At 36.0% G+C, this 16,476-nt stretch overlaps 1 protein-coding gene across 3 annotated transcripts in view; it reads left to right on the top strand.

Moving 5' to 3' along the window:
• The window catches only part of TSGA10 (testis specific 10), a 136,423-nt gene that overhangs the window by 50,408 nt on the left and 69,539 nt on the right, over window positions 1-16,476 (top strand). For all 3 annotated transcript variants that reach the window (XM_075563216.1, XM_075563214.1, XM_075563215.1), the window contains exons 7-9: window positions 243-413; window positions 500-577; window positions 1,517-1,668. In XM_075563216.1, the coding sequence (XP_075419331.1) occupies window positions 243-413; window positions 500-577; window positions 1,517-1,668 (401 nt within the window). The remainder of the gene's footprint in view (window positions 1-242; window positions 414-499; window positions 578-1,516; window positions 1,669-16,476) is intronic.

Genomic DNA, 16,476 nt, shown 5'->3' with positions numbered 1-16,476 from the left:
CTTGCAATGACTTCCTCAAAATTAGTATTTAATAAAAAGTTTTGGCAACTGTATTGTAAACTAAACATATGCATATAACATCATTTACATTTACACATATAAACTTAATCGATAAAACCACACCATTAACCTGCTGCATGCATGTTAACATAGGTTTGTCATTTGACTGGTTGAATTTAACGATATTTAAGTCTGTTCTAAAACTTATTAAAGCAGGATAGATCTTTGTATTTCATTAATAGGCACAGGAAGAAATTGCCCGGCTTCGACGAGAAATGATGAAAAGCTGTAAGTCTCCCAAGTCAACAACAGCGCACGCTATCCTCCGGCGAGTGGAGACGGAAAGAGATGTAGCCTTCACTGATTTACGAAGAATGACCACCGAGCGAGATAGTCTGAGGGAAAGGCTGAAGGTTGGAAAGACAGTGTATGAGCTTTATGAACATTTGTGAGCTCTGTGGGCAGCGAAACTAAAGGCACTTTTTTGTGTTTTAAACAGATCGCCCAGGAGACAGCATTTAATGAGAAGGCTCACTTGGAACAAAGGATCGAGGAGCTGGAATGCACAGTTCACAATGTAAACAAAAATGAGTTTCACGCTTTGGTTTGCCTTTCCCCTTTGCCGTGTACAAAGAAGTTCTTTTTTTTTAATATAAAATACTTTGCAGAATTTGTAGCCCTAGAATGTATAAGGTAATCTCTGTGTAATGAGTCATTTTTTAACTTGTCTATTTCTATCTTAAAATGTTAGTAAAGTATTTTTTAGGTTAGGTTGCCGAAATATATATTTTAAAGACAAACAAACAAACAGATAAAAAAGACAAACGTTCGGAATCCAGACTCAGGGGTTTTAGCTACTTTCTTATCTCCCTGTTTCATTCGAGATAATATTATCAGATATGGAGAAAGTGGTTCCTTCTCCTGAAGGCAAAGATAGAAGAGGGAAATCATGATGAAATAAAAATTAGTGAAAATTTAGATTTGAATTGAGGATAAATGTGAGTCAGTACCTTTTTTAACTAACCAAGAATTTGAGATGCTATGACTATAGATAGAGAGTTAAGGGAATTTTCCTTTTTGTTAATGAATTTGTACAGAAAGAAATAACTCTGACTGTTCATCTATAGTATATTATTACAAATTTAAAAACTATAGTAAACATTAGGAAAACAATACTATTATTTTACATGCATCATTTGCTCATGTTAGACAACCAAGAAGAAATCAATTGTGAATGGGCTCTGTGTGCTCTAGTCAAACTGAACCAGATTGAAAAATGTAGACTGATGTACCATGGTAGGTGGTGTAGAAAAACTACTTGCTGATGTACTCTTGTTGGTACGACCCAGGCCTATGTCCATAACTTTTCTTCCAGCGTTCCTGTCTTACCCAGTCTTCTCATCATGTAGATCTTGCTATAAGTTACAGTTTGTGCAAAGTGATTCTGTCTCCCTTTTGAATGATTAACGAAGGTCCTTGCAGTGATGGCAGTAACATCGTGATTTCACTTGTATAGCTTGATGATGAACGTATGGAGCAAATGTCCAACATGACTTTGATGAAAGATACCATAACCACAGTGGAAAAAGAAATGAAATCCTTAGCAAGAAAGGCAATGGACACCGAAAGTGAACTTGGCAGACAAAAAGCAGAGAATAATTCTTTGAGGTAAATCAAATTAACTTTGAACTATTAATAGTTTAATAGTTCTGCTTTTTAAAAAATCAGTATATAGATTTTAATGAAAATTAATGTACCTGTTAACTTTAATTTCTGGACTATTATGAGGCAGTTATAGAAATCTCACATTTTCCTCAAGATCAATTACAGACTAGTAATACCACACTTAATTAGAAATCAGATTTCTAGATACCTTAATCTTACATTTGCTAAAAGAAAAAGTAAAATGTTTCACTGAAATAGTTTTGCAGAGCCCTTCTGGGTACAAAGCATATTTGACCTTAGTATGTGTTTATTGAACTCACCTTTATAAGTATGAATCTGTCTGAGACTTGAACAGGGCACAGATTTGACAGTAAGGGGTGACCTAGAATAGAATGAAAAACAGAAATGTAAGCATGCATTAAAACTTTTATTAATTGAATCCCAAGTGCTGTACTTATTCTTTCTACCAACCAGTTTGGTTAGTGCCACCTGCAATCAATACATCTATGGTATAAGATTCAGATGATCTTTATGACTGGCTTTACTTTTAGTATTTATTGATATTGGAAATAGTTTACAGAGTAAGTAAAGTTGAATTTCAGTGTATCTGTGAATATTTGAAAAAGAGCAATTCACATGTATACATTCATCGATGTGAATGTATGTTTGAAGCTATATTACTAAGTCCACAAATAATTCTTGGCTCACATATGAATTCCCAGAGTTCCTCAGTGTTTTACAGGTCTTTCGGAAGTAGTTTGGACTCACTTCTAGGACACATAATCACTCAAGTTTCTTTGTCTGCACTTTTTGAAAAACTTTATTTCCTGCTTATAATGGTTTTGTAACCTCTAATGTAACAAAAATAATCATAAAACAAGATACAACCACAAATAAGAAAACCTTAGAACATAGAGAAATGTGGAGAAATTTTAAGTCACCCATGATTCCATAACCCAGAGAAAACTATTATTTATATCAATCTGTTTCTAACAAAAATTTTAGACTGTGTATAAGTTTTTTTTTTTAAAGTATTTTATTAGGGGCTCTTACAGAAATGATAATAATCCATGAGTCAATTATATTAAGCCATCATCATTATATGTTGCCATCATCATTTTCAAAACATTATCTTCATACTTGAACCCTTATTATCAGCTCCTCTTTTTCCCTTCCCTCACCCACCCTCCCAGCCTAGGGAGTCCTTGATGAATTACATATTATTATTTTATTTTCATATCTTACACTATTCGCTATATCCCTTCACCCATGTTTCTGTTATTCATTCCCCTCGGGGTGGAGTTGGGTATACATCCAACATTGCTATCAGTTCCCCCTTTCTCCAACTCTCCCCACCATATAAGTTTTTTTATGTAATTGAATTTATGCTGTATAAAATCAACTTCACTTGATTATATATGTAAGCTTTTCCTGATATCATTAGAAGTTTGTTGGAAGCATTTTTGTAAAATGTACTAGTAGGTAGATGTAACATTTTAATTTTATGTATACATATATATTTTAATAATTTTATTAATGTATAATTGACTGAATACATTAAACTGCACGTATTTAAAGTGTAGAGTTTGATCTATTTTGACATTTGACCTATAAAACCATCACCACAATTAAGACAGTAGCAATATACCAGCTCTCAGAAATCTCATGTGCCTGACATCTTTCCTCCTCGCCCTTTGCGACCCCTACCTGCACATGGGTAACTAGAATCTGTTTTAAATGTTTGTATGGATTTTCTGTGATTGTATTCACATGAAAATTATTCAGCGTGGGTTCTTTGGTCAGGTACAATTATTTTGAGATTCATTTATATGATATTATTGTATATATCAATAGTTCTGTTTGTGGTAGCCTAGTATTCCACTCTATGGATAACTAACTACACCACATAGACACTGGGTATTGCCAACACTACATGACATAAATAAAGCTTCTATGAACATATTTGTCTAAGTTTTTATTTCCCTTGGAAAAATACCTAAGACTAGAACAGTGTGTTGGGTATATATTTAACTTTTGTAAACAACTGTCTGTTTTCCAAAGTGGTTGTAGTTCTTAATTTTATTTTGGACTAGCAATGTATGAATGTCCCAGTTGTTACATATTTTTACTCATACCTGGTTTGAAGTAGCTTTTTAATTTTAGTCATCTGAGTAGTTTTGAATTATACTTTTAATTTTCTCTTTCTTAAGACCTATGATTTTGCCCATGGTTATGTACTTCCCTGCTATCATTTACCTATTTGCCATCCACATATCTTCTTGTGCAATGTGTGTTCAAAACTTTTGTACATTTTTATTCAATTATCTTTTTAAGTTGTGAAAGTTCTGTCTATATAAGTCCTGGATAAGATAGATATTTTTCAGTTATTTTCTTTTAGTCTTTGGCTTGCCTTTTTATTTTTTGATAGTATCTTCAAAAGCAAAAGTTTTAAATTTTGATGAAATTTAATTTATTATTTTAAATTAAAGTTTATCAAGCATTTTGTGGGTTTTTTAGGTTGAAGATCACTCAGATTTCTCTCCCAACTTTTCTTCTAGAAATGCTATAGTTTTAGCTCCTGCCTTTAAATCTTTGATATATCACAAGTTAATTTTTTTATATGGGGCAAGGTACTATTTAGCATCTGGGTATCCAATTCTTCTAGCAACATTTGTTGAAAGAGTTTCCCCACTGAACTGCCTCTGCACCTTTGTAGAAAGTCTGTTGTCCATGTATGAATGAGTCTATTTCTCAATGATCTATTTTGTTCAATGTATTTATTTATATATACTGATGCCAGGACAATATTATTAATTGTATAGCTGTAACTCTTCAAATTGGGTAGTGAAAGTTCACCAACTTTCATTTAAAAATTATGATGGCTATTCTAATTCCTCTGAATTTCATTTTAATTTCAGAATCAGCTTCATAACTTCTGCAAAAATGTCCTTGGGAAGAAATGACATCTTAACAATATTGAGTCTTTCCACTCCTTGTATCTCTCTATTTAAGCTTTCTTTAATTTCTTTCAGCAGAGTTTTGTCGCCTTTAGGCCTTAAATATGTTTTGTCATATTTATTCTTGTGTACTTCGTAGTTTTTTTATGTGATTATGAGTGGAATTTAAAATTTTCACTTTCTTATTATTTACTTTTTCAGTATTTTGTTGATTAACCTACATTTTTTTTCCTTTCCATGTAAACTTTTGAGTCAGCTTGCTGGGATCTTAAATGATGCTGCATTGAACCTATGGACAAAGTTAGAAAGAATTCACATCTTAACAATATTGAGTCTTTCAAACCATGAACATCAAATAACTCCATGTCTTCCATGATTTTTTTCATGAATATTTTGTAGTTCCACAAATTGCAATCTTGTATTAATTGTGTTAGATTTATACTTAAGAGGGTTTTCTTTCTTTCTTTTGACACTATTTTAAATTTACTTATTGTTTAATTTCAAATTCCAGTTTATATCCTATTACCTTGGGATGTCTTTGGAGTGAATACTTATGATCCTTCTTTCATTTCTAATGTTGGTAATTGGTGTCATATTATATATTTTTCCAGAGTTAGGCTGGCAAAAAATTGATCAATTTTACTAGCCTTTCCAAACAACTAGCTTTAGAACTAATTGATTTCACCCCCTAATTTCCTATTTCAGTGATTTCTCTGCTTTTTATAATTTCTTATATTAAACTTATTTTAGGTTTAAATAGCTTTCCTTCCAACCATTTTCTAAGTTCAAAGCGTATTGAACTTAGATGACTGATTTTAGATCTTTATTATTTTTCAGTGTGCACATAATGGTCTGCAATTTCCTGTAAGCTCTACTTGTGCTGTAGGATAGATATTTTGGTGAATTTTACTTTCATTTAGTTTTAAAATATTTTTAATTTCTCTTAATACTTGTTCTTTGAACAGCATATTAATGAAGAATGTTTTATTTAATTTTTTTAAAAATTTGGGTTTTTCTATTTTTGGTTTCTAGTTTATTACAAAGTACTCTACAAACATACTTTGTATTATTTATATTCTTTTAAATTTGTTAAGGCTCCATGTATGATCTATTTTGATGAACAGTCCACATCAATTTGGGAAAAATGTGTATTAAGCTATTGCTTAATATAATATTATACAAATGTCAATTAGATTAAACTGATTGATGATAATGCTTTCCCAGTCACCTGTACCCTTACTGATTATCTGCCTGCTTAAATTACCATTATCTGAGAGGTGTTGAAGTGTTTTAATTGTCAAAGTGGATTTCTCCATTCTTCATTTAATTCTATTATTTTTTATTTCATGTATTTGACATTGTGTTGCTAGATGTATACATGTTTAAGACTGATATTTTCTTAGAATGCTGACCCCCTTATCTTTTTTAATGCCCCACTTTATCTCTAATATTTTCCATTTTCTGAAATTTCCTTGGTTTCAAAAGAATAAAACCGCTAGAGTTTTCTTTTAATTAGTACCACCAGGTGTTACTTATTGCATTACGTACCCCCAAAAGATAGGTTGAAATCTTAACCTGGTGCATATGACTTCATGGAAATAGGATTTTTCTTGTAAATATTATCAGTTGAGTTATCAAAGTCATATCAGGGTATGGTGGGTCTTAACCCTAATTTCTTCAGAGTAGCATCTTTTAAAAGAGGACAGACACAGTAACAGACTTATACACAGGGTAAGACAAATGGCATGTAATGATACATCTTCAAGAAAAGGAGTGCCAAGGCTTGTCAGCAGGGCCCCAGAGAGAGGCACGGAACAGTTCATCTCCCAGAGCTTTGAGAAGAAATCAGCATGGCCAAGACCTTGATTTGGAATCTAACCCCCAGAACTTTGAGACAATACATTTCTGATCTGTAGAGCCACTCACTTTGTAGTAGTACTTTGTTACTGCAGACCTAGGAAACTTAGAATTTCTTACTGATAGTGGGTTTCTGCTGTAGCAAATTCCTAAAAAAGTAGAAGTGGTTTTGGAATTGGAAGTGTTTTCAGGTAAACTATCACTGCTGTTGAGTTGATTCTGACCCATAATGACCCGGTAGGACAGTGTAGAACAGCCCATGGATTTCTGAGACTATACCTCTTTACAGAAGTAGAAAGCCCCATCTTTCTCCCATGGAACAGATGGTGGTTTTGAACTGCTGACCTGTGGTTAGCAACCCAATGAGTACTATGTCACCAGGGCACCTGAGAGTTTTCAGGTAATAGATAGTAAAAACTTAGCTTTCTTTGGAAGAGATTGCTAGTAGATTATGAACTTTTAGAGCACAGCTTCAAACTAGTTCAAAATGGTTCAATAATCACCATAGTAAATGAGGGCTCTGTACACGATCTATTATAATTTCCTGTGGTAATTTGACCCAAGTAGGAAATAAATGAGTGTATCCCACTCAAAGATGTCAGTGCCATGCTGCTCTGAATGTGTGTTGCTCTCCAGAGTCCTTCCCATAATCCAATCTTGTCTATCAGGAACTCCTGAAAGTTTCAGGACTTTGGAGAGCAGTATTATTGGCAGAACTCTGGAGAGCAACACACATTCAAAGTGGTGTAGTCTATCATTTCCTTTAAGTCGAAAACTCCTGTTTGTCTCTTCTTGGGTCAAAATATCACAGGCAATGGAGTTGGTTGCTATGTGTTTAATTTGTTTGTTCAGCTGAGGAGATTTCTTTTTTAAGTTACAGCATAGTTTCTCCTTGCTGCTATGAGTAAAATATTGTGAAACAATTATTAAAGTAAAAAATATATATATTTTAAAATTATATTGATTATATAAAAAGTAGCAAAGGGATAAGGGATGAACTGTGTAAAATGAAACTTGAACTTAAAGATTTAGAGAATTATCAGTTTATCCATATTATGGATATTAACACAATATGCTTTGGAGAGGACACCAAAAATGTAGTTATTCAATTATTTGCTAAAGATATTAGGTGTGTGACATGGATCCAATCATCTCAGCAGTTTACATGGAAGGTGACAGAAACAGGACGAAATGAAAGAAAATTCTTCAATTCCTGGAATTCTACAGGTAGGAAATGGCACACTAGAGCTGCTTACTTGACTGAGAACATCTATCCTTCCAAGAAAATGGAAGGATTCTGTCAGCGGCAATTCAGAGCCTGGCAAGAGTGCTGGCATGAGCACAGGGCCTTGGTTTCAGAGGGCAAAGCCACTGTATAGGCTTCAAAGGGTGCGGCCACCACCTCATTTCAGGGGAGTGAGACTACCGCTCCAGTAGGGAATGGATAATGGGGCCACCACTCAAAGCCAAGTATGTAGCACAGTGATCCCAAACTGAACATGTAAGGCTAGAAGAATGGGATCACCATTCAAAGCTGAGTATATAGTACTCCGTGGGCCTGGAGTACAAGGCTGCCACCCAAAGCTGAGGGGTTGGGATTGACAGCCCCACAGGCCTGATAAGTGAGCTGATGGTTAGGCTCAAGGGTCACCCTCAGAATCCAGTGGGTGAGGCTTCCACTCAGAGTCAAGGAAGCGGCCATTGCATGGAATTATTTTCAGGCCTTGAGATCAAATGAATGTTCTCTGCTGGGTTTCAGACTTGGTGACACCTGTGACCCCCTTTCTCTCTAATTTCTCCCTTTGGCATAAGGCTGTCTACATTAAGTTTGTTTCACTGTTGCCCATACGAAGCAGGTAACCTGTATTCTAGGTTCTGTAGGTCGCCAGAGAAGAATCTTATCTCTGGTTGGACCATATCCATTATCTCATATATTCCTGAATTAGATATTCAGAAGATGGGATTTTAGATTGAGACCGGATGCTGGAGTGAGTTTAAGGTATGGGGAATTTCCCACTGGGAAAGACATGGATTTTGACCAGAGGCGGTAGAGTACCGCCTAGAAAGATGTGTTGAAGTCCTCACTCCTTACCCCTGCACTGGTAAATATTACTTGGAGGAAATAAGATTTATCGTTATAGATCTTATCAGTTAACTTCGCAAAGTCATACGTTGCTATCGAGTCCATTTTAACTCATGGTGATCCTGTAGGACAGAGTAGGATTGTCCCACAGATTTTCCAAGGCTGTCATATTGGCAGAGGCGTATTGCATGTCTTTCCTTGTAGAGTGGCTGGTGGGTTTGAATCACTGACCTTTCAGTTAGCACTAAGTACTTTAAGTCCACTGCCCCACTATGGCTTCTCCTTACAGTGGAACTTAATTCTATTTTTTCATACTTTACATTGACTTAACTGTCTGTCGCTGTATTTTGTTCTTTTCCATTAGAGCCTTTAATCAAAATTAATTTTTTGACAATTTCCATGTCTATTTCCTCTCCAAGGATGCTTCTAATTTCTCCCTCCACTCCCCCTACCCGTCACACACCTTTTTTCCCTTCCCCTTTTGATTTTGAGCTTCCCTAACACTGTTGGATAGAAATTGGACTGCTAACTGAAAGGTTAGTAGTTTAAAGCCACCAGTTGCTTTGAGAGAGAAAGAAGAGGCTCTCTGCTCCTGTAAAGATTTGCAGCCTTAGAAGCCCTAGGAAGGGTGACTATAAATCAGAATCCACTTGATGGCAGTGGGCTTAAGTGCCTGCCCTCCAGGGAATCCTGGTGGTGTAGTTGATTATGTTTGGGCTGCAAACTGCGATTATATCACAATAATTACCATTCGTTTTCCCCTCTCAAAGCCAAAGGAAGATCTTTCTCAGATCCTCTCATGATAAAACCTGAGCAGGGTTTCCATATGTAAGAGCCACTAAAGTGCTGGGGACACCTGCCATTTCAGCTCTCAGATGTTTAGCTCCAATGGCTTCTACTCCAAATCAGCAGATCTTGACGATGAGTCAGTGGAGTCCTGTCTTTGCAGATTTGGGGGTGGCAGTTTGCCCTGTAGCCTTAATTCTCTGATATGTGCAAGAAAAGTTGTTCAGCTTTTTCTTCTAAGAATGGGAATGACACTACATAAGGCCTTTTGTAGTATGTGTGTATATGCATGGGTTGGAACCAGAGGACTGACACTTGATTTTTATATACTGTTTTTCTCATTTTACTGATTTAAAAAATAGTTTATTTCTACTTTTAAAGCTTTCAGTACACATTCCTATCCTTTTCCTAAAAATCTCTATCAGTTGCTGTTACCTACCAAACTCTGAATCAGAATGCATGTCTTACTATCATGTCTTTAGCAGCATTAAATATTAGGTTGTGGTTATTATGTCGAGCCGACGATCCCATCCACCCCCACATGGGACTGTTACAATATGTACAATTTTCATTGGTTGATTTTCAGGAGCAGATAGCCAGAATTTTTTCTGTCTTCGTGGAAATACTTTATTGTGACCCTTTTCTGAGCGCATACCAAGACCCACACCTCCACTGACTGACAGACAAGGGGTGGTTGTGCTTGAGGTGATCGTCTGGAAATCAAACCCAATTTATGCATGAATTTGGGAAGACTTTACATTTTTACATTGTTTGAGTCTTCTCATCTATGAACATTGTCTATCTCTCCATATATGTAGGACTTTAGTAATTTATCTCAGTAATGTTTTATAAGTTTCTATGTACATGTCTACACTCCTGTTAATTAGATATGTTGCTATTCAGAATGTTTTATACTTTTCAGATTTTTATTAAAAATTTTTTTTCTGTTTGTGGCTGGTAAAAATTAATTGTTCTAATTTAGCTTGGTAGTTGTGACAGTTACCTAATCTACTGTCAACTTGAGAGAAAGGTTGGAGTCTAGTCTGTCAATCAAGTCATAGCCAACAAGGCCTTGGTGTGGGCATGGCCATCTCCTGAGGATTCTGGGAACTCCTGTCTCCTTTCCTGGAGGCGGGGCACAAGCTCTCCCTTTGAGACATTCCTGTTGACAAGCCACATGGAGCTATGCTGATGGAGCCAGAGCCCTGGAGCTGGAGGAGCCACATGGAGACCCACACCAGTGCTGAGATGCTACTACCACCACTGGATCCACAAGTCATTCTACCCACTGGCCTGTGATCTTGCTTCATTCAGTGTCATTGCATGTGTTGTCTGGGTCTGAAGAGGACTTTATAGATTGATATAGGACATATGGGCTAATATCAGACTTATGGATTTGATCTGGACTGGGTTGGGTTGTTTTCTTAATAGACAATTACTCATTGATATAAAGCTCTTTTTTAGAAGAAAATCATCTTATTGGGGGCTCATACAACCCTTATCACAATCCATACATATATCCATTGTGTCAAGCACATTTGTACATTTGTTGCCATCATCATTCTCAAAACATAAAGCTCTTTCTTATACATGTATGAGTGTCTATGAATTTGTTTCTCTAGTCAACCCAGACTAACACAGTAGTCAACATTTTTTTGCTAAATTATTATTATTATTTGTAGGTTTTTTTTCCATTTCTATATATATAAAACCATGATTTCTGTAAGTGATGCTAATTTTGTTTTTGCTTTTCTAATTCATTTATGGTTTGTTTCTTTTCCCCACCCTGTTCCTTGCCTACACTGTTAGTTGAATCATTAGATTGTGATCAGGTACCATTGAGTTGGTTCTGACTCACAGCAACCCCATGAAAATCAGAATGAAATGCTCCCTGCTCCTGTGCCAGCCTCGCAGTTGTTTGAACCCATTGTTGCAGCTGTGGTATCAATTCATCTCTTTTTCACTGACTCTCTGTTAAGCATGATGTTCCCTTCCAGATAACATAGCCAAAGTGCGTGAGACAGTCTTGCCATCCTTGCTTCTAAGGAGTATTCTGGCAGCACCTTTTACAAGGCAGATGTGTTTGTCTTTCTGGCAGCGTATGGTGCTTTCAGCATTCTTCACCAACACCATAATTCAATGCATAGCTTCTTCTCCTTATTTATTCACAGGCTTTCATAAGCATGTGAGGTTATTGAAAATACCATGTTAACCAGTGAAGAAGAGTGTTAGTACACATTATCATTTTGTTCTTGGTCTCAAAGAGAATGTTTTCATTTATTAATTATTAAATATGATATTGAATACAAGTGTTTTTGCTAGATATGTGCTATTAAATTTAAGGAAATTCCTTTAAAATCTTAGCATGCTATCTTGAAAATGCCTGGATATTGAATTTGACCTGATATTTTTAATTTATGCATTGATATTTCCACATTATTTTTGTCTTTTATATTGTTAATAAGTTGAATTAGAGTGATTTTGAATTTTCTGAATTAGAGGAATTTTACAGCATTAAACTAACATAAATTAACTTAGACCAAATCTAAATTAAACAAGTATATTTTTAGTATAGTATATACTTATGTATTACTAGATTTAGTTAACTAGCATTTTGTTTACAGAATTTAGATCTATTTTTATCATTGCGATTGACTGATAAACTTGCTCTTAAAAACATTTTGTTGCCTACCTACCTCAGATTTTAGTATTAAGGTAATATGAGCTTCATAGTATTTACTGTACTTTATTTTCTTTAATTTTATGGAAGTGTGTATGCAACACTTGAGTTATAGAACTTAGCGGTGAAGTCATTTGGGTCTCACATTTTCTTTAAAGGAAGGCTTTATTCCAGTTATTTAGCAAATATAGGAACATTTCAAATTTTCTTATGTTAGTAATTATATATTTTAAGCATTTGTCCTTTTGTCTGAATTTTTTTTAGTTAGCAAAATTTTGTTTAAAATAACCTGTCAAAGGTATAACTTCCTCCCTGGAGGGCGGACAGCAGAGAACTGGTTGAGGGAGACATCGGATGGTGTAACATATAATAAAATAATAATTATATATAAATTATCAAGGGTTCAGTGGGAGGGGGAAGCGGGGAGGGAGGGGAAAAATGAGGAGATGATACTAAGGGCTCAAGTAGAAAGCAGGTGCTTTGAGAATGGTGATGGCAACATACGTACGAATGTGCTGAGCACAAGTGATGTATTGTGAAGAGTTGTATGAGCCCCAATAAAATTAGTAAAAATAAACAAATAAATAAAAAAGAAAATAACCTTCAATATGTTAATGTGCAAAGAACCTATGATTTCATCTTTTAAAAATCATTTTATTGTGGGCTCGTACAACTCTTAAAACAGTCCATATATACATCCATTGTGTCAAGCACATCTGTACATTTGTTGCCATCATTATTCTCAAGACATTCACTTTCTACTTGAGTCCTTGGTATCAATTCCTCATTTTTACCCCTCTCTCCCTACCCCTCCCTCACAAACCCTTGATAATTTATAAATTATTTTTATTTTGTCATGTCTTACACTGTCTGACATCTCCCTACACCCACTGTTCTGTTGTCTGTCCCCCAGGGAGGGGATTATATAGAGATACTTGTGATCGATTCCCCCTTGCTACCCCGCCCTTCCTCCACCCTCCCAGTATCGCCACTCTCAGCACTGGTCCTGAAGGGATCATCTGTCCTGGATTCCCTGTGTTTCCAGTTCCTATCTGTACCAGTGTACATCCTCTGGTCTAGCCAGATTTGTAAGGTAGAATTGGGATCACGATAGTGGGGGCAGGGGAGGAGGAGGAGGAAGCATTTAAGAACTAGAGGAAGGTTATATGTTTCATTGTTGCTACACTGCACCCTGACTGTCTTGTCTCCTTCCTGTGACCCTTCTGTAAGGGGCTGTCCAATTGTGTACAGAAGGGTGTTGGGTCTCCTCTCTGCATTCCCCCTCATTCACGATGATATGAATTTTTATTCTTTGATGCGTGTGATACCTGATCCCAATGACACAGGCTGGTGTGATCACACAGGCTGGTGTGCTTCTTCCCTTTGGACTTTCTTGCTTCTTAGCTAGATGGCCACTTGTTTACCTTCAAGCCTTTAAGACCCTAGACGCTATATCTTTTGATAACCAGAAACCATCAGTTTTGTTCAGCACATTTGTTTATGTGCCCGCTTTGTCTTCAGTGATTCTGTCAGGAAGGTGAGCATCATGGAATGCCAGTGATCAATCAGGCTGGTGTGCTTCCATGTGGGTTTTGTTGCTTCTAAGCTAGATGGCTGCTTGTTTAACTTCAAGGCTTTAAGACCTCAGACGCTACATGTTTTGATAGCCAGGCACCATCAACTTTCTTCACCACATTTGCTTATGCACCCACTTTGTCTTCAGTGATTGTATCGGGAAGATCAGCATCATGGAATGCCAGTTTAATGGAACAAAGTGTTCTTTCACCGAGGGAGTACTTGAGTGGAGGCCCAATGAGTGATTACAGTTTTGATTGCTAGCTGAATGGTTGCTACTTTGAACCGACCCAGTGATTCTGTAGAAAAAAAACCTGGTGGTCTGCTTCTATAATGATCACAGTTAAGAAAACCCTATAGGACATTTCTACTCTTGTCTCATGAGTTTGCTATGTGTTGGACTTAACAGTATCCAGCAACACAGCAATGTAAACATTTAAGACTATAAATTTTCCTCAAAGTACTTTTTAGGGTGGACTTTTCTTTATCGTGCAATTAAAATATTCTCTCCTTTCCATTATGATTTCTTCTTTGGCCTACTAATTATGTGTGTTTGAAAATTTCAAGACATACAAAGATTTCCACTTTCTTTTATAATTGATTTCTTGTTTAATTATATTGTTGCAGAGCATACTCTATTAAACTTCAACTTTTTGAAATGTGTTAACCTACCTTATGATCAGTTTTTGGTAATGATCGGTAGTGTCCTTGAGAGGATCATAACTTAAGAAATTGTTACACACAGCATTCTGTATATGTCCATTTGGTCAGGGGTGTCATCATGTCATTCACATATTCTATATTTGTAATGGAATTTTATGTCCACGTCATCTACCATTGGCAGTGCATTAAAATTATCTGCTACGATTGCAGATTCATCAGTCCTCCCTGTGGTACTGTCAGTGTGTTTGTTTATGCAAGAGGGTTTCAAGCAGATTGTGGAAAGTAGAATGAAAAGATAGTGGAATTTTCCCACAAACTATTTGAAGCCCTCTAATATATTTTGAGAATATTTTATTAAGTATATGTGAATTTGGAATTTACATCATGAAGTGACCTTTTTCTATCACTGGTCATTTATCTTACCTGATTTTTTCTGATATTATTATAGGTAATTTCTGTTTCATCCAATCTGATAGTCTTTATCTTTTAACTGGGTTGTTTAGTTTGTTTATATTAATGGTATTTGCTGGTATCTTTGAGTTTAAATCTAATATCACATTATACGCTGTCTATTATATTTCATTATGTTTTTCCCGTCTTTTGAATTAGCACGGGTGGAGTGTTTTTGAATCAATACATTATTTTCTATCAATTTAGAAGTGATAAACTCTTTTATTCTTAGAGTAGTTAACCTAGGAATTACAGTGTACATTGTTCCTTTACCACGGTCTGATATTTTTTTCTTTTCAAGCAATTCAAGGACCATTAGGCACTAATTCTATTCAACCCATTTTTAACTTATTATTAACAATTATTGTCCTATATTTTCTTGGGTGGCACCAATAGCACTCAGTTGCTAACTGGAAGATTGATTGTTCAAATAAAACAGCAGTGCAGTGAAAGAAATCCCTTGTGATCTATTTCTGTATAATTATACCCATTGAGAATCCTATATGGAGTATAGGTCTACTCTGACACATGGGGGGTCGTTGTGCAGAATGGACTCAACTGCAGCAGGTTTGGGTTTACAAATGTGCGTGTATCCATCGGTGGTACAAATGATTAAGCTGCCAACGATAAGATTAGCTGTTTGAATCTACTCAGAGGTACCTTTGAAGAAATGACTGCCCATGTCCTTCTAAACTATCATAGCCATTGAACATTTACAGAACACCAACTCTACTCTGAGAAACTTGAGGCCACAATGAGTAAGAATCAATTTGATTGCAAGTAGTTAATTTTGCTGTGTTTATACAAGGGGGGACCCACAAAAAATCGAATTTTTTCCCTAAAGCGATATATTTATTTTTTTTTACAAAACAACCTTATAACCTTCAAAGTACTCTCCATTACATGTAATACATTTGTCAAATCTGCGATTCCATTCTTGGAAACATTTTTCAAACTCAGCTGTCTGGATGACTGACAGCACCTCCCTCATTTTTTCTTCACCTCTTCCACATCATCAAATCACTGTCATGTCCCTCTTCATTCGTGGGGGAAAAAAAGAAGTCACAAAGAGCTAGCTTAGGTGAGTAAGGTGCGTGGGGCAAGAGAAGCCTGCTGGTTTTTGCCAAAAACTGGTAAAATGAGATGGCTGCATGAGCAGATGCATTGTTGTGGTAGCAAAACCAGTCCCCTGTCTGTCATAATTCAGGCATAATTGTCACATACTTTTACACAATCATTTCAGAACCTCTAAATAGAAAACTTTATTAAACAGTCTGACCTGGTGAAACGAACTCCAAAAAGCACTACGAGTCGGCATTTTTGTCTGTTCGGGAAGTTGATGGATATCCAGAATGAGGTTTATCATCAATCCACATTTCACCTTTCTTAAAATAAGCAACCGTTTTAGTTTGTTCTATAGGGTTATTGTGAGTCACACAGTTGAGTTTTTCCCATAGTGCTGTCCTTGTAAGCGGTGTTCAACATCACAAGTTTCTATGGCCTTTTCCCCAAGCTGGAAACAAAATTCACAGCTGCACGCTAGACTCTTAAATTGGCCATCACAAAAAATAAGGTTTGAGCGAAAGTGCTTTTACAAAAAAATTCACTGTGATCAGAGAGAACCTTCCCAGGTGACATCACTGGGTGTACTAACGAGTTGCTTGTTGCTTGCCTACTGGGAAAAATGCATATTATGAAGTCTCCACTCCATCCAGTGCAATTCTGGGTTTTGTTGAGAAATGGATGTTATTTAACAAAAT

This window comes from Tenrec ecaudatus, chromosome 11, assembly GCF_050624435.1.
Source record: "Tenrec ecaudatus isolate mTenEca1 chromosome 11, mTenEca1.hap1, whole genome shotgun sequence".
NCBI lineage: Eukaryota > Metazoa > Chordata > Mammalia > Afrosoricida > Tenrecidae > Tenrec > Tenrec ecaudatus.
Note: the sequence above shows the minus strand (reverse complement) of the source record. Positions and strands in the feature narration are given on the sequence as shown.